Source organism: Loxodonta africana, chromosome 1, assembly GCF_030014295.1.
Source record: "Loxodonta africana isolate mLoxAfr1 chromosome 1, mLoxAfr1.hap2, whole genome shotgun sequence".
Taxonomy (NCBI): domain Eukaryota; kingdom Metazoa; phylum Chordata; class Mammalia; order Proboscidea; family Elephantidae; genus Loxodonta; species Loxodonta africana.
In genome coordinates, this window is record NC_087342.1 from 16642021 (window position 1) to 16665543 (window position 23523).

Genomic DNA, 23523 nt, shown 5'->3' on the forward strand with positions numbered 1-23523 from the left:
ATCCAAAGGTGGCATGTGATAACCAAAGAGGCTTGGGCAAGCCACACAGGTCCATTTGCTCACGAGAAAAAGAGAGAGAGAGAATACTTAACGGGAGGAGCCCTGGTCCAGAAATCAGGAATCTGCACCAACGGGCTCTATGCCCTTGAGCAAATGGCTTCCCCTCTCTGGTCCTTAGTTTCTTCATTTTTAAAATGAGGAGAAATCATCCCTAAACTCATTCCTAGCGATTCTGGTATCCATCATTGAAAGAACTGGCTCTATATCAAGGGTCAATTGAGTAAGTTCTCAACTGGAGGATGATATCTTTCAATTGATTTTCCAGGGCTGCTTAGAAGGGGAAGGAAGCAAAGGAGGAATTCGGAGCATTGCTGAGCCATGGACCAGGAATTAAGCCCTCACAAGAGAGTTGCCATCAGGGCTTGGGGCAACAGAGCCAGAATTCTTCAGTCACCTCCACTTAACCAACACATTAACACAAGGATAACACTGCTGTTTCTATAAGCTTAACCAATGTTACTGATATGCTAAGAAGTCCTAATGAGAAAGTAGCCAATCCTCTCTTGTGTATTTGATGGCACTGGGTTTGTGTATATGTATATATGTAAGTATGAATATATAAATTGTGCATCAAGGATAGGACAATTATATTTTTAAAATGTAAGTGTGGTTCCTAACATTTTAGGGGTGTTAGGGGAACAGTGAAGATACCCCAGTTCACACAGTGGTATCTGTAGTTTGCTGATGGGAACTGAGTGGTACCAATGGGCACAGAGTTTTGCCACCAGGAGTGAGCAACCATCCTGCATCACTCTGATGTCTGACTTACCTCTAGAAAGTCAAGCTCAATTCTGGTTGTTGAGTTTTGAGAAAGATCCTCCAAACCAGATGCTTCCAGGTAACACCAGCTCAGTGGGGAGGGGTCTGGAAGGCATGACAACAACAGCTGAAGGAACTGGGAGAAGAGCAGACGGGGGAGGAAAGCAGTAATGGAGGACAAAAGGCAATGGACATATAGATTAAGATGGAAATAAAGCCCAATGCTTATCAGAATGTGTTGAGGGCGGGGAAAAGATAGTGATAATGGTCATTTCCATAGTCACACATAGTTTCATCCTTGGGTCTCTTTTCACTCTGCCTGCTCCCCTCGGTGACTTCGACTTCGTTCATTGCCAAGGTTAACTTTTCATCCAGAGCCCATCTTCAGTCAAGACTCTTCTTCTGAGTTCCAGACCTGCACACCCAACTGCCTCCTGACAAGAAGTTCTCATGTACACCAAGCTCAACATGTCTGAGAGTGAACTCATCACCACATCCATGACCTTAAGCCACATTGGGAAGTACTTCAACTGCAACCCACCATGTCGAGAAGGCAAGGAAGGACATGGGATGTGTCATTTAGAACCAACCCCCAGAGTGATGGTGTCTCAGTTATCTAGTGCTGCTATAACAGAAATACCACAAGTGGATGGTTTTAACAAAGAAATTTATTCTCTCACAGTCTGGTAGGTTTTAAGTCCAAGTTCAGGGCATCACCTCCAGGGGAAGGCTTTCTCTCTCTATCGGCTCTGGAGGAAGGTCCTTGTCCTCAATCTTCTCATGGTCAAGGAGCTTCTCAGGGGCAGGGATCCCAGGTCCAGAGGACACGCTCTGCTCCTGATGCTGCATTCTTGGTGGTAGGAGGTCCCCAACTCTCTGATTACTTCCTTTTCCTTTTATCTCTTGAGAGATTAAAGGTGGTACAGGCCACACTCCAGGGAAACTCCCTTTACCTTGGATCAGGGAGGTGACCTGAGTAAGGGTGGTGTTATAATCCCACCCTAATCCTCTCAACATAAAATTACAATCACAAAATGGAGGACGACCACACAATACCGGGAATCGTGGCCTAAACAAGTTGATACACACATTTTTGGGGGACGTAATTCAACCCATGACAGATGGTCACTGTTCCTACTGCCTCTGTCCATCCACCAGGACCACCACCAGCTGCTGAGTAGACTGACTCATGAGGACCCATGTGTGTCAGGGCAGAACTGTGCTCCACATGGTTTTCCATGGCTGATGGTTCAGAAGTCGATCACCAGGCCCTTCTTTCAAGGCAACTCTGGGTAGACTCGAACCTCCAACTTTTCAATTTGGTTATTCACTGGAATCAGCTGGGACATTTTTCAAAAAATGTGCATTTTCAGGCCCCATCCAAAACTTCATGAGTCAGAATCTCCAATCTACATATTTTGAATTCCACTAATGTTATCAGTGAAAGTCCATTTCTAACACCCAATATGCTAATTAGTAAAGCCATAAATTTCATCACTGAAAATTCATTTCTAACATTAATTATGCTCAGTAGTTACTATGAGGTAGTTGATTTTGAGATAACAAATGCCTTGGCCCTTTACCCATAAACACACCTAGCCACTCAGTGCTCTCCACCATCCTCTGGGAAGCATTATCTGCTTGGTGGCCCCCGATGGAATCTTCCCTTCATTCTGGGCACCAGGTGCCTGATTGTACTGTATTAGTTAGTTCTCAAGGAGCCCTGGTGGCACAATGATGAAGTGCTCAGCTGCTAACCAAAAGGTTGGTAGTTGGAACTCACCCAGATGCTCTTCCGGAGAAAGCCCTGGCAATCTGCTCCCATGAAGATTACAGCCTACGAAAGCCCTATGGGGCAGTTCTACTCTGTCACATGGGGTTACTATGAGTGGAAAATCCGTCAGCTCAAAGACACCTAACAATAGTTTGTTCTCACATTACTTCTGCCCTTTTAGAGAAAATCTCCATCACTTTCTCTTTCTCCAAGCTGGAAGCTCAGGAGCAGGGAAAGGATCCTTCGGGCCGGTAGTACAAGGCTGTTGTCGTGTGCCGTTGAGTTGATTCTGACTCATAGAGACTCCATAGGGCAGAGCAGAACTGCGCCATAGGGTTTCCTAGGCTGTGATCTTTACAGAAGCAGATTGCCAGGTCTTTTCTCCCACAGGGCTACTGGTGGATTCAAACTGCCCACCTTTTTGTTAGCAGCCCACTGCTCACCCATTGTGCCACCAGGGCTCCTTCAGCACAGGGACTACCAGGTACTAATGTCCAAGGTGGCCCATACCAGCTTTCAGTGGGTTCAAATCCTTTCTTAAACTGTGTATGGCCCTGAATTTCCTGTCATTTTGGAGCCTCAATGTTCTGCTGATCACTTTTCTGTGTTTTTGATAGCCTTTCAAAATACACTTTTTTAAAGTGTATTTTATTTTTGCTGTTGTTGAGAATATACACAGCAGAACATACACCAATTCAACAATTTCAAAATACATTTTTTGAACAAAATAGTCTTATGCTCAAGGGGAGATGAGAGGTAGGCAATTCCAAATGGTAGGTCATTGTCGAATTATTTTATAACTAGATGGGAATGTAATTAGACACGCGTGTACTAGAACACACAGCCCTCCCACACCCCACCCTGCCCGGCCCCACCCTTCAGCTGCTCCCTGGTTGTTACTTGACACTGTGTCCGCCTCTCAGTCCCATCCTGACTGAGCCTGTGGTGAGGGGTTCAGCCAGAGTCTCCACACAAAAATCCTCCCGGGATAGCCTCTCCCACATAATCAAGAGCTAACTTTTTCTCCTGAACCACATGCTCAAACTGGAATTCCAATATGAATTTTACACAACATCATGGGAAGTATACTATGTACCCTTGCCTGTAGGATACAAACCTTATTTTTAAAAATTCGCATCAAATTTACCCTCCATAGGAGCAGAGACAAGGATATTCATCACGTCATCATTTGTAATAGCCCCAAACTGGAAACCACTGTCATACAGTAGAATTTCACACAGCCAGACAGGATGAAGCAAAAGTGTTGATGCGGACCCATTGTCAAGACATGTTAAATATGTACTGTATGCTTCCATTTGTGTGTATGTGTACATGTGTGTACACCAGTATATGATAGACTATTTCTGCAAAGATACAGAGGAAACTGATAACATTGTCACCCCTGAGGAGAAATCAGAGGACTGAAGTTCAGGAAACAAGAGAGACAGGACACAACTTTTAATGTACACAACTCAAAAAAAATTTTTTTTTTACTATCTTCATTCCTACCTACCTACCCATTGCCATCAAGTTGACTCCAACTCTTTGTGACCCTATAGGACGGAGCAGAATTGCCCCATAAGGTTTCCAAGGAGCAGCTGGTGGATTAGAACTGCGGACCTTTTGGTTAGCAGCCAGGCTCTACACCACTGGGCTCTGCCATCTTCATAGATAAACTTAAAAAAAAATTTTTAACATTGAAATGTTAAGTATGAATTTCACAATCTACAAGACATTGGTGTGTCTTCTATCTTTTTTGTTTCTAATACTATGGGGTCTTTGATTTGACCTCTTTCCTTCCCTGGGTGGGGACAGGGGAGCAGAATTTGTCTTTCCTTTCTCTTTATGTGTTTATTGTTTAAAATTATTCTCTACCTTTTCTTCCACTTCTTATATTAGGAGGAAAAGGGATGATTTTTACATGTTTATTATACATATTTGGAATTGGCTATGCCTTACACTAGTCCTTTCTTCGTTGTCATCACAGAATTTATGCCAGAAGCAGCATTTCTGTCAGGCACACTGTGTGCCTCACCATGGCTATTACGACCTATCATTTTATGAAATTGTGTATTAATAATGGGAGCGGGACAGATGAAGACACTGCCCTCTCATCCCAATCACGTTTTGCTAATAACCTAATTTCTGATATTTATTTGTTTTAATCTTCTGTCTTGAATTTCTTTGGCTAAAACCCCCGTGGGAGCCACTCTGGGAGAGAAGACGTGTGCTTTGTCACTTTTATCACCCGTGTCCACAGTTACTTCCAGCGCATCCCACTGTCTCGTACATGCAGCCAATTCTGAGACGTTCCTATCAGGTTGTCTGAGGTAGTTGACTGTGGTTTTCCTTTATGACTCCAAAGCAGTTTGGTATATAGTGATACATCTTTTTACAAATATTATTCCTATAACCTGCAGGTATGGGGTGTTATTTTTATAGATGATCTTCCTTTTTTTGGTAATTATTTCTTACCTATGCTTTTTTAAAAATTAGGTTTTTATTTTATAAGTAATATGTACTGGGGAAATCCTGGTGGTGTAGTGGTTAAGTGCTACGGCTGCTAAGCAAAAGGTCAGCAGGTCGAATGCACCAGGCGCTCCTTGGAAACTCTATGGGGCAGTTCTGCTCTGTCCTATAGGGTCACTATGAGTCGGAATCAACTTTGACAGTAAGGAGTTTGTTTGTTTTGGTAATAAATACTGGCGTTAAAATTTCACCAGTGCCGAAATACATACAGGAACAAGTAAAAGTCTGTTGTTCTAATCAACCGCCCACTCACGCCCTGAACACAGCTGTCGCTCACCTTACCAGGCATTTTTAAGCATACACAAATATATAGTTACAGACAGACATAATCAATGCTCTTTTCTTTAAAAGAAAACAAAAAAAGGCTTATGATGTAACTATTTGTCTTGCAACTCGCAATATTTGTTTTTTTCTATAAAGGGCATGTTTTTACTTTAAAATTTTTTATTGTGGTAAAATACATATAAAAGTTGTCACTTAAGTGTGCGATTCAGTGACATTCATGATATTCATCACATTGTGCAACCATCACCACCATAAACTTCCAAAACTTTTTCATCCCCCCAAACACAGCACCCCTTAAACAACTCCCCATTCTTGCCCCCCCACACCCAACCCCCTGATAACCACGAATAATCTTCTGTCACTATGCATTTGCTTATTCTGAGTATTTCATGTAAGTGAGGTCATACGACATTTGTCCTTTTGTATCTGATTTATTTCACTCAGCACGTTCTCAGGGCTCATCCATGTTGTAGTAGGTGTAAGGACTCCATTTCTCTTTACAGCTGAACAACATTCCATTGTACAGATAGAACCACATTTTGTTTACCCATTCCTGTTGATGGACACTGGCTGTTGTGGACACTGCTGCAGTGAACATTGTGTATAAGTATCTGTTTGGATCACTGCTTTCAAGTCTTTTGGGTATACACCCAGAAGAGGAATTGCTGGGTCATAGGGTAATTCTAGAGTCCCCGGTGGTGTAAACGGTTTAAGAGCTCCACTGCTAGATTTGTCACTTTGTTTTCTCAAAATGTCTTTATCCAATTTTAGTACTGTGATAATACTGGTTTCATAAAAAGGGCTGAGAAGAAAGTATTCTCTCCAATTTTCTGAAAGTTTTTGTTGAGTTATAACTTTTTCGTTCTTAAATGTTCGATGGTCTGGAGTTTCCTTATAGGAATATTTTTTTTTAATCATAAATTTCTTTGATATAGGACTACTCAGCTTTTCTACTTCATCTTGTATCAGTTTAAGTAAGCTGTATTTTCCAAGGAATTTGATGATTTCATCTAATTTATTGGTTTAACATTGTTCATATTATTTCCTTATTACCCTTTTGATGCCTATAGGACCTGTAATAACATCCTCTATTTCATTCCTTATAGGGATAATTTGTGTTTTTTCTTTTTCCTCCAGCTTTGCCAGTGGTTTATTAACTTTACTAATCTTTTCAAAGAACCAACCCCTGGTTTTGTTAGCTCTATTGCTTATCTGTTTTCTGCATCATTGATTTTTACTCTTACCTTTAATATTTCCTTTCTTCTACTTTGGATTTAATTTGCTCATTTCCCCCCTAGCTTCTCAAAGGGGAAGCCAGGCCTTTCTTCTACTCAAATATAAAATATTTAAAGCTGTAAATTTAGAAAGCAAGTACAATTCTACTAATTTTGGCCTTTTATTCTTTTATTTCTCTGGGTTACACAATCTTGAAAGAAATCTCTAATACTTTTTTTTAGGGAAAACTTTTTAGGAGAATCAGTAACTACCACCCAGGAAGTTGAGTACGCATATGAATCAAAAGATTATAAAGATATAAAAAGCTTAGTATTCCTGGTACATAACGATTTTCCATTCTATTCAAAGCTGGGTGTCTGTTTATTCTAAAGATGCTTGAATTTTAAGAACCTTCTAGTTGCTGTTTTGTATGCTGTAATTACCAGTGACTCATTCATTCACACTCAAATTTCTGGATGTAAAGGAAGGTTTAAACATGACTTCAGCTAATATTAATGTGCTGACTACCCTATTTAACTGTATGCCATACCAACCGCATCATTAGTACATCGTCAAGATAAAAACTTCCTCTAAGTATTTACATTAATTTAATGAGTCGTTTTTCTTCATAATATTGCTCGTATTATTTTTTATATTTATCTTTGGAGAATTAACCCATCCATTAATTCATTTTGATTTCAAATTTTTAAACAGTGAAAAGGGTTATTGCATATAGCATATTTTCTATATACTTATTCTGGATAGAACCAAACATGATTTCCATCATAAAATTCCTTTAACAGCTTTTCCTAAAGGAATGACTGTGATATCAAATGAGACTTGTTTTTTAAACTTAAAGACTAAAAGCTACTCCTAAATTTTTATCCTAAGCTACTCAGTGACAACTTTTGGTGTCCAATTTTTCAAAATCCACCCAAGTCAAGATCTTCCCAGTTAAATATACATATAGCCAAGGGTATATTTATATATTTTGGAGACAATAATATTTTTTAAAAGTTCATCATTTTAAAACATTGGTAACAATAGCCTTCTCAGATTAAGTCAGCTAGTAGAAAAAAACTAACACGTTTTACATTTAGTGTAAAGTTAGTGTGGGGAGAGAAGCCTTTTGATTTTAAAATGCCAAGTGGAAAGAGTCACAACATGACACACGAGTCAATGGAATAAAATGTGTATCCATACAGATGACTTTTTCTTCTGTTCTATATTTTTAAAAAAACCTAGTAATATTAAACATTGAATCTCATTTCAGCATCTTACTTTTTAAAAACCAACATTTCTGTGTAATACAAATTTATACAATTAAACAGCTTTAAAACTTATTAAAAAAAAAAAAACCCAAACCCATTGCCCTCGAGTCAATTTCGACTCGTAGCAGCCGTACAGGACAGAGGAGAACTGTCCCATAGGGTCGCCAAGGCTGTAAATCTTTTACAGAGGCAGACTGCCACATCTTTCTTCCAAGGAGTAGCTGGTGGGTTCAAACCACCAACGTTTCAGTTAGCAGCTGAGCACTTTAACCACTGTGCCACCAGGGCTCCTTGTAAAACATATTAGCTTCTAGAAAATAACACAGATCCTTGGATTTCATTGAAAAAAAAAAATATGACATGTATTATTTTCTCACAGGGGATCAGATACTAATATGTATGGATCATCTTGTTAAAATAAAAATCATAAAAATCAGCACAATACTTCATTTATTTATTGTATAAGTTTGGCAAACAGCACAAAAATCCAGTAACATTTTAAACATGTAGAAAAGTCAAATGCTAAACTGGGTTTTTTACATAATTAGAAACAGTGAGTATACATTTAAGATTCTGCGAAGCTCACAAAGAATGCTTGACTTTTGAACATATACCACAAAAACAGACACATTAAAAAAAAAAGAAACAATATAATTTATCTTTACAAAAACCAAAGCCAAGCAACAGAAGAGAAGGATGTTAATACGGAAGATACTAACACACATTGTTTACTACACACATCTCATACACCGAAATGCTGCGTCTCGTACCCTGAAATGCCACGTGTAGAGAGCCAAGCAGAGTAAATTCAGGCTCATCACTGAGGTGAACATTACTTGAGAAGGACTGAATTCTTATAGGTAACATACTCAATTCAAACTTTCTAAATAGTGATTTCTGGATCATAACAACGTATCCCACTATATGTCTGAGAAGTTGAGTCGTCTTTGTTGGCAGTATAAAATTTCTGACCAGTATCAAAATTCGGGTAAAACACAAATTGAAGGCATTTTCTAGTGTATGCAAATGTTATAGGGGGCATCAGCGAATGTGGCAGAAAACCTTAGATTTCCCACTAAGTTTCTGCTGAGCTCTATCAAACCAAATAGCTCAACTATAAGGCAAGGAAAATAACCCCCTATAACAGAATGGTGAATCTTATCAGGAGAGGAATTCAGCCTTAGGAAAAGAATCCCTGTATTACCGATCTGAAACAGTTGGCGTTGAAATAAGCATCTAGAAATTAGCTAACATCCTGACATTCAGTCACTGGTTCAGAGGCCGGATCAACAATCTGTTAGTGTGTATTATCAAATTAACCTTTTGGAATCAGCACCAGTCCCCAAAACCTTAATTACAGTATTTAATCTTCATTAAAATACATCCTTTTTTGTGCTATAGTAACACAACTACAATCAGGTTGAAGGAAGCTGAATTTACTCAACTTATTTTATACTTTTGTGTAGACTGGGTAGCAACTTAAATTTCTTTTATTTACTTGTGCTTCTGTTTGGGGACACTTTGATTGAAGAGAAATTCAAGAAATTCATTTCACAGGATTACATCTTGCTAAAGCATTCCTTAGCATTGGTCCAAACTTGAATTCCCTAAAAACAAAAGGAACTTTACAATGAGGTTCTGAAAGGATTCTGAAAGCCGAAGTACTTGGATTACGGCTACGTTAAGTTTTGCATTTTGGAATAATTAACAAGAAGTCCAGCAAATGTGACACTACTTCTGGCAATGGCTAACAGAGGCTAATGTCTAACACTTCTGAAAAACGTAAGACAATTCTTGTATGAGCCTAACTTCAAAATGGAGAAACTGTTCTATCTGGAAAAGTGAATTTACAAGGTTCATGTCACAAACTCACTTACTCATACCACATAAACCAAACACACTTTCTCTGTGTAATATTACAAACAAAACTTTTTAAGTCTAGTAATTAAATATAAGTTAATGAGTTATTTAGATATTAGTCTAGTAACTAAACTTTTTGATAAAAAATAATTATGTACTAAATTACTGAATCTCCAAAAAGCTGTATAGATGGTGTAATATGCTTAAACAACAATGCATGTTTGTAAAGATGGAACAGTAAAACCTAAGGAAGTGAGTAGAAACAAATTTTTTTTTCCCAATAAACAAGGTGCATATTTTCCAATGACTGCTAATTTATAGAAAAAGAATTTTTTCTTTAATACTCAAGCATCAAACTGTGTCAGTATTTATTGAGGCCTCAAACAATAGAAAATTCAAGAATCCATTTAGTTTCCCTCCTCCCTGCCAGAATACAAAAACAGACAAACAGAATCCTTAAGAATGTCTCAGACTGGCTGGATAAAGTAGTATCTAATGGAGTATTATTCAGTTGTTAGAAGGAGATAGATCTCAGATGTCTCCATGGTGAGATATCGCTGATACATCAAGTGAAAAAACAATAACCACACAATGATAGTACATGTAATGCAATCCTGTTTATGTGGAGAAGAGAGAAGTGTATCGTTTACGCATCTAAACGGTTGTACATGTACAAAAACGTCTGGAAGGATACACACAAAGTCGTAACAGTGATGAGCTTTCAAAGGGGGATTTGGGGGAGAAGGGGGAGGAAATTTCCCTTAATACTTCTGAATTATTTGAAATTTTTGCAATGAACATGTTACTTTTATAATAATAATTAATGTTTAAAATCCACAGAGATAAAGTAGCTTAAAAATCAGTCATTTTTTTAAAGCCTCTGAACCTGCTTGGTTCAACAAATGAGATAAGTCACTATCAAAAAGGCTGATCAAAACAAGAAGAAGAAGAAGAAAATAAACATTTAGAGATGCTATTTGTTTTTTTAAATACTAGTATTAGTACTTTTGATGACAACTTTTGGGGGGTTTGGTTTATTACTACTGTTACTTAGTAATTTGATTATATTCAATTAACATCTTGAATAGCTGACATTAAAAAGAAGCATAAGACACTATGAAAGTTAATACATGATGAAATATACAAAACATTTATCCCAGAAAAACTGATATTAATCTTGATTTCTTATATTTAATTGTAGGTTTCTAAAGAAAAGGACAGTTTTCTTTATATAAAAACATAAAAATCTAGTAGAGTCAGCTAAGAAAATAAAACATGCTGAAGCTTACAGAGCCGTTCTTGGGAAATAAGGAGGACAACAGTATGTCAAGTACATTATAGTAAATCTTGTTTGTTCAGAGATTAAATTTCTAGCACCTTCCGTTACCCCACCCTAAACAGAGGGGAGAAAAGGGCCTCTGGAGCCTTTATATAAAAGGTCCTGCATTTTAACTTTGTAAAAGAAGTGAGGGGGAAATCACAAAGACCTTCTTAATGAGTCTTTTATAGGAAAAAACCAACTCCAAACACCGTTGTTATCTGATCTCTCAGACCAGCAGAGATTAAAAAATGCAGATCAGAAAGAAGACTAGAAATGTCAAGCACCCCGGGAGCAGGAAAGAAGTGGGAGCTGACAGGCGATGGCAACGGAGACACAAATACCACCAAACCACAACACAGGCGACTGACTCCACGTTCGCAGACCAAGTGGTCACGATTTTAACTCAAGTGACGCAAAAGGTCCGCAACGGGAATTAACCTTGGATCTCGCTGAGACACGAACGTGAATTCACCTCCCCGAGGGAAGCCCGCTTAGCTGGTGAGTCAGCCTGGTGTCTGTACCTCAGAATATCTTTGTTCTCTACTGCTGGTGCCAGCAACACAAATGAAAAGGTCTAGGCAGATGAAGGCTGAGCCAGAAAACAAACCTTCAGGGTAAACTGAGGCATAGAAGGGGGTGTGTGTGTCTACATGACTCTGATTTTTTTCCCCTAAGGAGGTCTTTATAAGTACGGGAATTCTTCTTACTATATAACTTACTGAGACAATGTGTGTTAAATCGCTTGAAAAACTCTAAGTGCTAAACGAACGTAAAGTACTGGTATCAACTGCTAGTCACACGGGCAGATGGTGGGTTATGAAAAAAGGTTATGAGATTTTTTTTTTTTAATTTGCTTTAGGTGAAAGTTTACAGCTCATATTAGTTTCTCATTCAAAAATGTAGACACAAATTGTTCCGTGACATTGGTTTTAATCCCTACATTATATCAGCACTCTTCCCCTTTCCACCTCGGGTTCCCAGTTTCATTCGTCCAGTTTTCCTGTCCCTTCCTGCCTTTTTTTTTGGTCAGGTGTTGCCCATTTTGTCTCACATACTTACTTGGTTGATCTGAGAAGCACATTCCTTATGTAGGTTGCTGTTTGTTTTATAGGCCTGCTTGATCTTTGGCTAAAAGGTGACCTTCGGGAGTGGCTTCAATTCTGAGGTAGCAGGGCGTCCAGAGGCCATAGCCTCAGGGTTCCTCCAGTCTGTGAGACCAGTAAGTCTGGTCTTTTTTAAATGAATTTGATCTTTTGTTCTACGTTTTTCTCCCACTCTGTCTGGGATCCTCTTGTAATCCCAGCCAGAGCAATAAATATTTTATAATTAAAGAAATCTTTTGGAAAGATTTCCACCATTGTCAAAACACTTATTTTCGCAAGAATAAGCTTCAATTTTCACATCTTTCACTATGGGTGGTTATTAGCTACATGAAGGATTTATTGTCGCCAACAAACTTAACCACATTTCCCCAAAATAACGATTATGCTATTTCCCAGTAAAAGTATACCCATCACCATTAGAAATGCTAGTTTATTGCCCTGTCCAAAGATACCATATTATCAAGGTAATCTTGTTGGCAGATATTTTCAAATATAAGTTTTCAATGCGGCATACAAACTTGGAACTTTAGATGAGTGGAGACTCAGTAACTGACACTTTGGTTGTCATACTTCTTTCAAAAGTAAGTAGAGAAATTGGGAAACATTCAGAAAGAGGGGAAGAATGGGCTTTAAAAATGAAAATGATGAATTATCTGATCCGAATAAGAGAATTTAGTCTCAAAGAAATGTATCAGCACTTCCGAGCACACCTCTGTCCTCAGGGAAACCAAACCTACCTTTTTACACATGCTGATGTGCATGACGGCATAGCTGATGAGGGCCTCCTTTAAATCCCGGTTCTTTTGTTCTTTGAAGCGTTCAATATCAGCCCAAGCTTTTTTTACAAATTCTCTGAAATAAAAGGTGCAGTCATCATATATTCTCATTTAAATTAAGTAAACTGTGTATTATAAATTCATATAACTACTTCCCATGTAAGTTGGTTTTTAACTGTCTCCATACAAAGAAAAGATACTGCTTATGTAAGATGGGTTTTTTTTTTTTCTCCTCCTAAAAATTATAGTGGGGAAAAAGCAGCAGAGTAACAGTAATACAGTCTTCTACATTTTAGGAATTTATATTTTTGTCACGTGGATTCTACATTTAAATTATTTCTATAAAACAGATGTAGATGGCGCCTTGAACCAGCTCACAAGCCTAATAGATACCACATGAAATGCCTTCCTGGGCATAAGAAACCATATATCTTCATGAAAAAATGGATTACGAATCACATTTTTTTATCATGCACTTGTTTTAAATGGCAGCTAGAGTTTTACAAATTCTAGAAGCATGTACCTTTTTACCTCTCTTTGTGAAAATTGACTTATTGGCTGCCAGTGGTTCTACAAATTAACAAAACCACCTCAGATACTAATGATACACTCCTGGTCTGCCTTGGCCTACTCACTGACTGTCAGATGAAAACAACAGTAAGGAAATAAGCCAGTGATATCAGGTCTTTGAGAACTGAATTTCTGCAAATATTTGCGCTGATGCCAATCCTATGCAAGGTTTTGAGACCAAAAAAAGATGAGAAAGACGCGGCCATTGACTTTGAAGAGCTCAAAATTTAGCCAGGGAAACAGTCACAAGAACAACCAACCACCCAATGAACCAAGCACTATCATCGCCTGAGAGGATTAGAGGTTTCATGAGCTGGGCCCTCAAGAATGGTCAGGCATTCTTTAATGAGGAGGAGAACAGGGTAGAGGGAACACACAAAGGATAGAAATCATGAAAAGTATAAGAAAATAATGTTACGAAATGGAAACTTTCTTTCCCACACTAAAAAAACTACTTCTAGAACACAATTTTTGGTAACTCAAGGTTTCTTAGGAATGCAATCTCTCCATTTTAGAAGAACAGGTGGCATCCAGGGGTGCCAATGAAGCTGGGGGTTATTATAAAAACAACCCCCCATGTGGTCTGCAAGTCCAGCTTTGTCAAACATCTCAGCATTTTTACCTGCCTTCCAGATTTTTAGATTTTAGCTGTTGTTCTCCTTCATTTATTTGTTCTTCTAGCACCTTTATTCTGGCTTCTCTCTGCTCCGGAGTTTCTTGACCAAAGAGCTTGGTAGTCATTCCCTTTAAAGAGAATGTTCTCACAGTCTAAGGGGTAGAAAAAAAAACAAACTTGTTGCCATTAAGGGAATAGAAAACATTTGACGTTTTCCCCCTCCTTCAGACAGAAGTATCAAATGCCTCACAACCAAGGGATTTCTAATACGATCTCTAACACTGAAATAATATGAAATAGTCAGAAAGGGGAAACGATTCAAACCAAGCTTCTCAACTGAACAGAAAACTTCCCAGGTGAAGTTTTGGGCAAGTTATTTCTTACTTTATACTGGTGGTCATATTTGTTTAATTACTCTATGACATAAAAAATGTGTAAAATTCAACAGGCAACTGTGGAAATAAACCAAAACTAAAACAGCATATTTAAAATCAGTACTGAAACTTGAGCATGTTACTAAAACAGGATGCCTCAGGCCCAGCGCTGCAGGACAGCCTCGAGCTTCATTGCTTTATCATTTCCCTGCTCTCTGGAGTTTACTGAGAAAAACAATTTTTCCTTCCACGTGTAGAGAACCAAGCTCCTGGAATGTGGCCTGGGAATTCCCTCCGAGTTTTCAAGTAAATCAGGGGCCAGCCTATACATATTCCATGGTCACACGTCTTTTCCAAGATACATCTATGACTTTTTGCAGATGTAGCAAGTGGTGAGACAATATAAAAAGCACTTTATAAACTAAAGCACTTTATAAAAAAAAATTTACTGTGGTCTAACATATATAAAAAAATATTTGCCATTTCAGCTATTTTTTACGCAGTGACATTAATTATATTCACCATGTTCGCAGCCATCACCACTACTTCCAGATTTTTTTCCTCACCCCTGACAGAAACTCAGTATCCCTTAAATAATACCTCCCTGTTTCTCCTCTAAAGCACTTAAAAAAATTTTTTTTAATTGTGTTTTAGGTGAAAGTTTACACAGCAAATCAGGTTCCCCTTTAACAATTCTTCTTACACAAATTGTTTTGTGACATTGGTTACAATTTTCACAACGTGTCAGCATTCTCGCTATTACCATTCTGTTTGCTGTCTTTCCATTGATCTAGCTTCCCTTCTACTCCTTGCCTTTTCATCTTTGCTTGGGTAAATGTTGACCATTTGGTTTTATATAGTTGATTGTTTAAGCGAGCACATTTTTCATGGGTGATATTGTTTGTTTTATAAGCTAATCTATTATTTGGTTGAAAGGTGACCTCCAGGAGTAGCTTCAGTTCCAAGCTCAAAGGGTATCTTAGGGCAACAATCTCAGGGGTTCCTCTAGTCTCTAGCAGTCCAGTAGGTCTGGACTTTTTTAGGGATTTGAATTTTGTTCTATATTTTTCTCTCATTCTACCTGGGACCCTTACTGTGTGTGTCCCTGGTGAGAACAGTCGGAAGTGGTAGCCAGCCATCATCTAGTTCTTCTGGTCTAAGGTTAGAAGAGGCCGTGGTTCATGTAGGCTATTAGTCCTGTAGACTAGTTTCTTTTCTGAGCTTTTGATTTCCTTCATTCTCTTTTGCTCCAGATGAGTAGAGACCAATAGTTGTATCTTAGATGGCTGTTCACAAGCTTTTAAGACCCTAGGCGCAACTCACCAAACTAGGGCATAGAACGCTATCGTTATGAACTGTTATGCCAATTGACTAAGTTGTCCCACGGGATCCTTAAAGCGCTTTTTAACTGTGAAGTGATAAAGACATGGTGGCACTGTCACTGCTTCACTACTTCCACAAAGTGTGCTCTCACCAGGACAGCTAATTTATTCCAGTGGAAGAGCTGGACAGTACAAGGCTGATCATAAAAAGATCTAAGTTTCATGCAATAAGATGTGGACTTTCCTTCACAAGTACTCACTATGAGCATTAAAGAATCAAGCACACAAAAATCTCCTTGTTAGGAAACATGCACTGAGCTAATTGGCAAAGGCTTTTCAAAGTAAACAAAATCTGCCATAAAATACCTTGCAAAATTAAAGCTAACAAGGCTCTATTTCAATCCCAGAGAAGAATGTTTTTTCATTAGGATGTAATCAGAAATTAGATGGCATTCATTACGCACAGCAACGTGGGCAAAATTTCTTACAATACTACATCGTTCAAGGTTTTAATAGCTTACATCTTCTTACACCAAGATTTCATCCCAAAGAATTATAAAGCTACTTACAAATTACTTCCGTGCAAAAGCTACTGGCATCCTGAGTATTACACCTGTATCTCATTCCACGTAAGGTCTGCTATAATAATGCCAGAGACTCGAACGGCTACATGGAAAAGCACTCACCCCAGTCGCCAATTCCTCACACTGCTGCTTCTTGGATGCTAAGTCCTGGGCAGCCATTTCCAAATCATACTGCATGAGTTCGTGTTTCCTACACACCGCCCTAGGGATGAAAAAACGTGCTGCCTTGGAATTTGCTGGCTTCTCTTTAAACATGTATAAAATTTTTTTTGGACAGGGAGTAAGAAGAGCATTCACTTTATGGTTAAAAATAAATATACAGTAATCCCCCTCTATCCACAGTTTTGTTTTCCGTGGTTTCAGTTACCCTTGGTCAACCGAGGTCTGAAATGTTAAAGGAGTACACCAGCCAAAAACCAAACCAAACCCAGTGCCATTGAGTCGATTCCGACTCATAGCGACCCTAAACAGCATGATAAAATCTCACGCTGTCCAACTCCGTCACTCACATAATTTTTATTACAGTATATTGTTATAGGTATTCTATGTTATTATGAATCATTGTTGCTAATCTCTTGCTCTGCCTAATTTATAAATTTAACTTTACTATAGGTATGTATGGACAAGACAAAACATACTACATGTAGGGTTTGGTGCTATCCACAGTTTCAGGCATCCGCCTGGGTTCTTGGAGTGCATCCCTGCAGATAAGGGAGACTACTGTACAATTATCACATACTTAAAATATTTTTTTAACATAGGAACTAATGCTGTAATCTCAGAACTGAGTATCTGTTGAAAGAATAATGTCTCAAATCTTCATTTAAAACTGTCTATCAGTTTTTATTATTACATAATTGATGCTCACTGTAAAAAAAGATTCTAACATAAAACCAGGAATGCGCAAAATAAAAAAAGTTTCGAGGACACTTTCTTTCTCCTAAACCCACTCTTCAGACAGAATCTAAGTTAATGGATGGTGTATATCCACCAGGCGTTAACGAGGCATTTACAAATACACACGCCCCAAGTATCACTTAACTTGATGCCACACTGATTCACGTTAACGTTTTTTATAATTTTTAAGGCTACACAGAATTCTACTGGGAATAGCAACTTTCTTTTGCTTGGTGTCATGGACTAAACTGTGCCCTCCCCCCCAAATATGTGTCAACTTGGCTAGGCCATGACTGCCAGTATTGTGTGGCTGTCCTTCCATTTTGTGACTGTAATTTTTCTATGTGTTGTGAATCCTAATCTCTGCCTGTGGTTGGTGAGGCAAGATTGGATTATGCTGAAGAGGATTAGGGTGGGATTTAACACCCTTACTAAGGCCACATCCTTAGCCCAATGTAAAGGGAGTTTCCCTGGGGTGTGGCCTGCACAACCTTTTAGCTTACAAGAGATAAAAGGAAAGGAAAGAAACTCCTAGTCCAGGGGAAGACAGATGAGAAGGACCCTCCTCCACAAAACGACAGAAAGCAAGCCTTCCCCTGGAGCTGACACCCTGAATTTGGACTTCTAGCCTCCTGGACTCTGAGAAAATAAATTTCTCTTTGTTAAAGCCATCCACTTGGGATATTTCTGTTAGAGCAGTACTAGATGACTAAGACACCTGGTAACTCGAAAATACCTTGACGAGCCTTCCTGCTGCTCAAAGCTCTAGAAGGAGAAAGGCTAGCGACGTGCACAGATGTTTTCACACCAGTTATCAACCAACTAAAGGACTACTGCTCCTTCTGTTTTCAAAGTGACAGAAAAACTGACCAAAAGTGGCTAGGACCCAAAGCCACCTATTCCAAGAAACTTATTCTTTTTTTTTTTAAATTGGATAGAAAAAAAATGTAGTCACTTTTTCTTCATCACATAGAATTCTCTACCAGAGGATTCTGTTTGGCTCTGTTATCAAAAAACAGAACACCGATTCCTTGACATTAAGGAAGTTTTTACAATCTTACTGAGAAGCTAAGACACGTTAAAAAAAAAAAAATTACCAGATAGAAATGGCAATATACAACCTAGTGACAGACAGGGTTATACATGCTCCATGTGTATTTTGCTTCCATCTTTCAAACTGAAAAAAGGTAGAGAGGACAACATCAAGTCAGATCTGACACCTGAGCCTGGCAGGTCTCACCAATGGAATGTTTCAAAGGGCTCGTCCTAAATTCCTATGCCCAGCACACTGCAACCCAGAGAGCGATACAGTGAGACCTCATTGAATATCTGAGTGAATGAATCTACCAAGAAGAAAAGAAGCCTACTACTTGTATTCCACAGCAGCGTATGGAGAGAGTGGAGATCAGCCACATGGCTGGATCTAGAACTTGTATCAAACTCACCTCAGTGCTTCTGCGTAGAAAAGATACTCTTTCAGCTGGTCCGCATAATGTTCTTCATCTTCCAGAATGTCATCGATAGAAGATGCATACCTGTGGTAAAAAGCACTGCATAAACAGGGTAACTTTCACTGGGACCCCAAGTATGAACGTTCTAAAGACGTGCTCTCCCAAGTGTGGGCCACAGACGGTTACCGATCAGTGACAAGGCATACAGAAAACGAGAGTAAGCATTTAGAAACATTTACAGCCATTTGCAATTACCGTGAAAATCGTACTGAGTTTTATCAAAAAGCTTTGGTCAGCAGTGATTTGGAAACAAAAAACAAAACAAACAAAAAATGGTCCTCCGCACAGGTAGCTTAAGAAAAGCTCTAAGACTCTAATATTTTTTGATCAAAGATATTATAAAAGGGTGATAAAATCTGTGGAGAGAATTGAAGTTAAATAGAAGAATATAACTGGTGCACACGTTTCTGATAGCAACTATTTATAGCAATGCCAAAAAGCTATAGAAGGAAACCTTGGGCAAATACAGGTTATAGAATTCCTTTATACGAATTCCCAACAGCAGCCTCTGCTTTGATTAGGACGGCCCCCTGGTTGTCATGCCACGCTCCTCTGTGCACCTGAGCCTTCAGCTGCACACAAGCCCGACCGCTCTCCACACTGCTTCTCCATATTCACCCAGCACCTATCTCAACACCTCTGCGAAGTTTACCAGACTGTTTTCTTGTAGTCCTTATTCATCACTCTACTTCTGATCTCTTACCAACAATTCAGAACAAATTCCATAAAAATAGTGTTAAGGACGTGGACAACATCGTGTGTTTGCTGCTGTAAGACGTAACAGGCACCCCTCTTTCAAATCCATTCTCATTTCTCAGCATGGGAATAAAAGAACAATGTATGCTTCTGTCTCCAGGCCTGCTTCACAGAAGCAAGTAAAGTTTACTGAAGTCGTAAAAATAAAGAAACCTAACATGGTTCATTTATAAAGTGATGTGTTTGCAGGATTTATAAAGGGGGCCAAGCCCATCCTCTGTGATTACAACCCTACGCCTGTTACAGTATGTAATTTCTTCTATGTGTTGTGTTAACCACTGACACATGTCCTGAGAATCACTGTTAAGAGCAGGAAAAACTGCCACTGGGTCATAAATCTATGATTCTGGAAGAGTTAATGCTAAGAAAACAAACAAAAAAAGAGGAATCACAGGGCTGGTGGCTTGAAGATAGAAGCATAGATAAACTAGCACCTCCTAGGCTGCAAAGGATAAAGGATAGACTTCCAGATACAGTATTGAGAATAATTTAACACTTCAATTAATCAACTGAACGGATGACTCTTACATTCTTACAGATACTGAAAAGTTAAACCAACAGAAGGCAAGACTTCTCAGGGTTAAACAAGCCACCTGACAAAATAGTCAACTTGAATATGGCCTAATGAAAAGTAGTATTTAGATAAAATAATGTCCCCAAATGCTGGCTGGATGCCTCCGAGGTTAAAAGCTAGACGTTAACAAAGGGACACGAGAACCACTGCAAACACAGTCAAGTATGTTGCTGGGACCCAAACAGTCCACAAAATTCTAGACATTGTCCAAAAGAATTTTTTTTTTTTAAAGAAAACAGTAATTGTTATTTTCACTTTTGTCCAAACCCATACAGTGTCATGCTAGAATATAGTTACTACAACTTCTGCTCACCCATCTGAAGAAAGACAACAGAGTGGAGGAGATCTAGGAACCTAGCAGTGGGATAAAGAAAAGAAAGCTGGGCCCGTACATTCCTAAATCTATAAATTCACATCTGCTTGCTAATTTTAAACTGCCTGTCGATCACTGGTGAATCTTAGCCTAGCTTTCCCCCGACCTGTGTGGTGGAAAGGTTTCTAATTCAATCGCTATCTCTTGCATTTAAAACGGCCCGAAAGCCTTCCCCAGGATATGTCCCTAGCTCGGAATCACTACATGGAAAAACAAAAAATTATGCTGCACTAGGAATGACAACTTGCTCCCTGTTCTACTGCTCTTAACTATGTGACCTGGAGCTAATTCTGTTCTCTCTCAGACTTGCTCCCCATTGTAAGGATTCTGTCTCCAAAGGTAGGCTGGATGATCACCTGGCGTAAGTGTTGTCAAGGGGATTCCTGCATCGCACAGGTGGCTGGGCTAAGGACCCTGGAAGATCGCTTTGTTTGTGCTATTTTTGTCCACAGGAAACATTTCCTTTTCTCCTACGGCCTCTGAGTTTTGTGTCACACTTAGGTAACTCTTTCCTATGCCTTTTCTTTTTTTAATTTACCCTTTTGTTCCCCAGTACTTTTGTGGCTTCATTTTTTTTTATTTCTTTATAGATCTTTGATCCATCTGGAAATAATTGCTGTTTGGCATAAAACATGAACCTAGCTTCTGCTTTTTTTCCAAACAGCTAGCCAGTGGGATACTTTGGAGAGCACTGCGGTCATTAGTCTGTGGGCTAACATTTGTGTATCCATATGCAACTGATACAGCACGCACTCAATACATGTTTACAGAATCGAGGTAAAAACTACACACAGTGACATGCACAGATTTCCAGCATAAAGATGAGTGCTGTGCATCACCCGACCCCAGTCAAGACACAGAAGAGTATCAGCTCCCCGTAAAGTTCCCTCCTCTCCTCTGCCAGCCACTTACCACTCCCCGCACGTGACTTCCCTTTGGATTTCTACCATCATAGATTAGTTCTGGCTGCTTTTCAGTGCCATACAAATGGAATTACACAAAATGTAATCTTCTGTGTCTGGTTTCTTTTTGGTCAACATGTTCTCAAGATTCGTTCTTTTTTGTTGTGTCTATTAATAGTTGATCCCGTTTTATCGCTGAGTGTTCTCTGAACACGCCCACAGTTGGCTTATCCATTCTGTTACTGGTAAACATTTAGGGTGTTTTCAGTTTGGATCTATTATATAATAAAGCTGCTATAAACAATCTTGTACAAATTTTTTTTAGGGGGGCATATATTTTCATTTCTCTCGGATAAATACCTAGGCACGGAATGCTGGTGTATGTTTACTTTAGAAGAAACTGCCAAACAGTTTTTCAAAGTGGCGCAGCGGTTAAGAGCTATGGTGTGCTACAGCTACTAAGCAGAAGGTCGGCAGTTCAAATCTACCAGCTGCTCCTTGGAAACCCTAAGGGGCAGTTCTACTCTGTCCTATAGGGTCACTATGAGTCGGAACTGACTCGACAGCAACAGCTTTTTTTTTAGTACCATTTACACTTCCCTCAGCAATGCTGAGAGTTTCAGTTCATCCGCGTACTCACCAACACTTGCTGTTCTCAAGTCTTTTTAATTTTAGCCATTCTAGTATCTGCGACGTAATATCTTGTTATGGTCTTAATCCGCAATTCCCTCATGACTGCGGTACGCCTTTTCATTGCTTATCGGCCATTCATATTCTCTTCTGAAGTGGTTGAGTTTTTCTGCCCAGTTTTTAACTGGATTGGAGCCCTGGTGGCGTAGCAGTTAAGAGCTTGTCTGCTAACAAAGGTTGGCAGTTCGAATCCACTGAAAATCCTAAGGGGCAGTTCTACTCTGTCCTATAGGGTCGTTATGAGTCGGAATCGACACGACGGCAATGGCTTTTTTTTAATTGGATACTTTGTCTTTTTATTATTGAGTTTTAGGGGTTCTTTATATATTACAATTTCTTTGTGAGATATGTATGTTGGAAATGTTTGTGCCCAGTCTGTGGCACGCCTCTTCACTATATGAATAGTGTTGTTTCATAAGTAGAAATGTTTAAATCGAATGAAGAACAATTTATCTTTTTTTTCTTTTATGAGTCCATTTACCTTTTTGTGTCTTCTTCAAGACATTTTTCCTTATTCCAGAGTCATAACAATAGTTTCTTATTTTCTCTATTAACAGCTGTAATTTTAGCTTTTATACGTAGGTATGAGAACCAACTTGAAGTGTTTTTTAAAGTATGAGATGGGGTGGAGGATCTTTTTTTATTTTTTTTTCAATATAAATACAAAGTTATTCCAGCAGCATCTGTTGAAATGGACTGCTGTATTTTTATGCAAATAATATGTGCGTTCTATGTTTGTTAAAAAAAACAGCATAGTGTGCTTATGAAAACACCTCATGGGGGGAAGGTGTGGTTGGCAAACACAGAAAGCACGCATTGTGTGCATAAAACCATAGTGTGTAAGTATGGGTCTATTTCTTGACTCTATTCTATTCCATCAATCTTTATCATTATAGTAAGGCTTGAATTTGGTAGTATATTCTAGTTTTTTTTTTTTCTCCCAAGCTTGCTTTGCCTATTCTAGGTCCTCTGTATTTCCACATAAATTTTAGAATTAGCTCATCAATTTTTACTTTAAAAAGCCTATGGGAGAAGCAACCAAGGTGTCCGTCAACGGATGAATAGGTAAATAAATTGTGGTATATTCACACAATGGAATACTACGCATCGATAAAGAACAGTGACGAATCTGTGAAACATTTCATAACATGGAGGAACCTGGAAGGCATTATGCTGAGTGAAATTAGTCAGAGGCAAAAGGACAAATATTGTATAAGACCACTATTATAAGATCTTGAGAAATAGTAAAAACTGAGAAGAAGGAAAAAAAAAAAGCCTATGGGAATTCTGATCGAGCTGCATTGATTCTAAGGTCAGTTTCGGGAGAGTGCACATCTGAACAATACTCAATCTTCCAATCCATGAACACGGTTTACTTTTCCATTTACGCAGGTCTTCTTT

At 38.8% G+C, this 23523-nt stretch overlaps 1 protein-coding gene across 2 annotated transcripts in view; it reads right to left on the bottom strand.

Moving 5' to 3' along the window:
* Nucleotides 1–23523, bottom strand: part of SNX4 (sorting nexin 4) — a 127196-nt gene that overhangs the window by 42147 nt on the left and 61526 nt on the right. The window contains exons 10-14 of one of the 2 annotated variants that reach the window (XM_064293117.1): nt 18762–18851; nt 16522–16621; nt 14146–14291; nt 12915–13029; nt 8327–9500 (exon numbers count right to left, since the gene is read on the bottom strand). In XM_064293117.1, coding sequence (XP_064149187.1) covers nt 9453–9500; nt 12915–13029; nt 14146–14291; nt 16522–16621; nt 18762–18851 — 499 coding nt within the window. In that variant the 3' untranslated portion in view covers nt 8327–9452. Of the gene's footprint in view, nt 1–8326; nt 9501–12914; nt 13030–14145; nt 14292–16521; nt 16622–18761; nt 18852–23523 lie in introns of those variants that run through there. The other variant, XM_064293138.1, reaches the window with a different exon arrangement.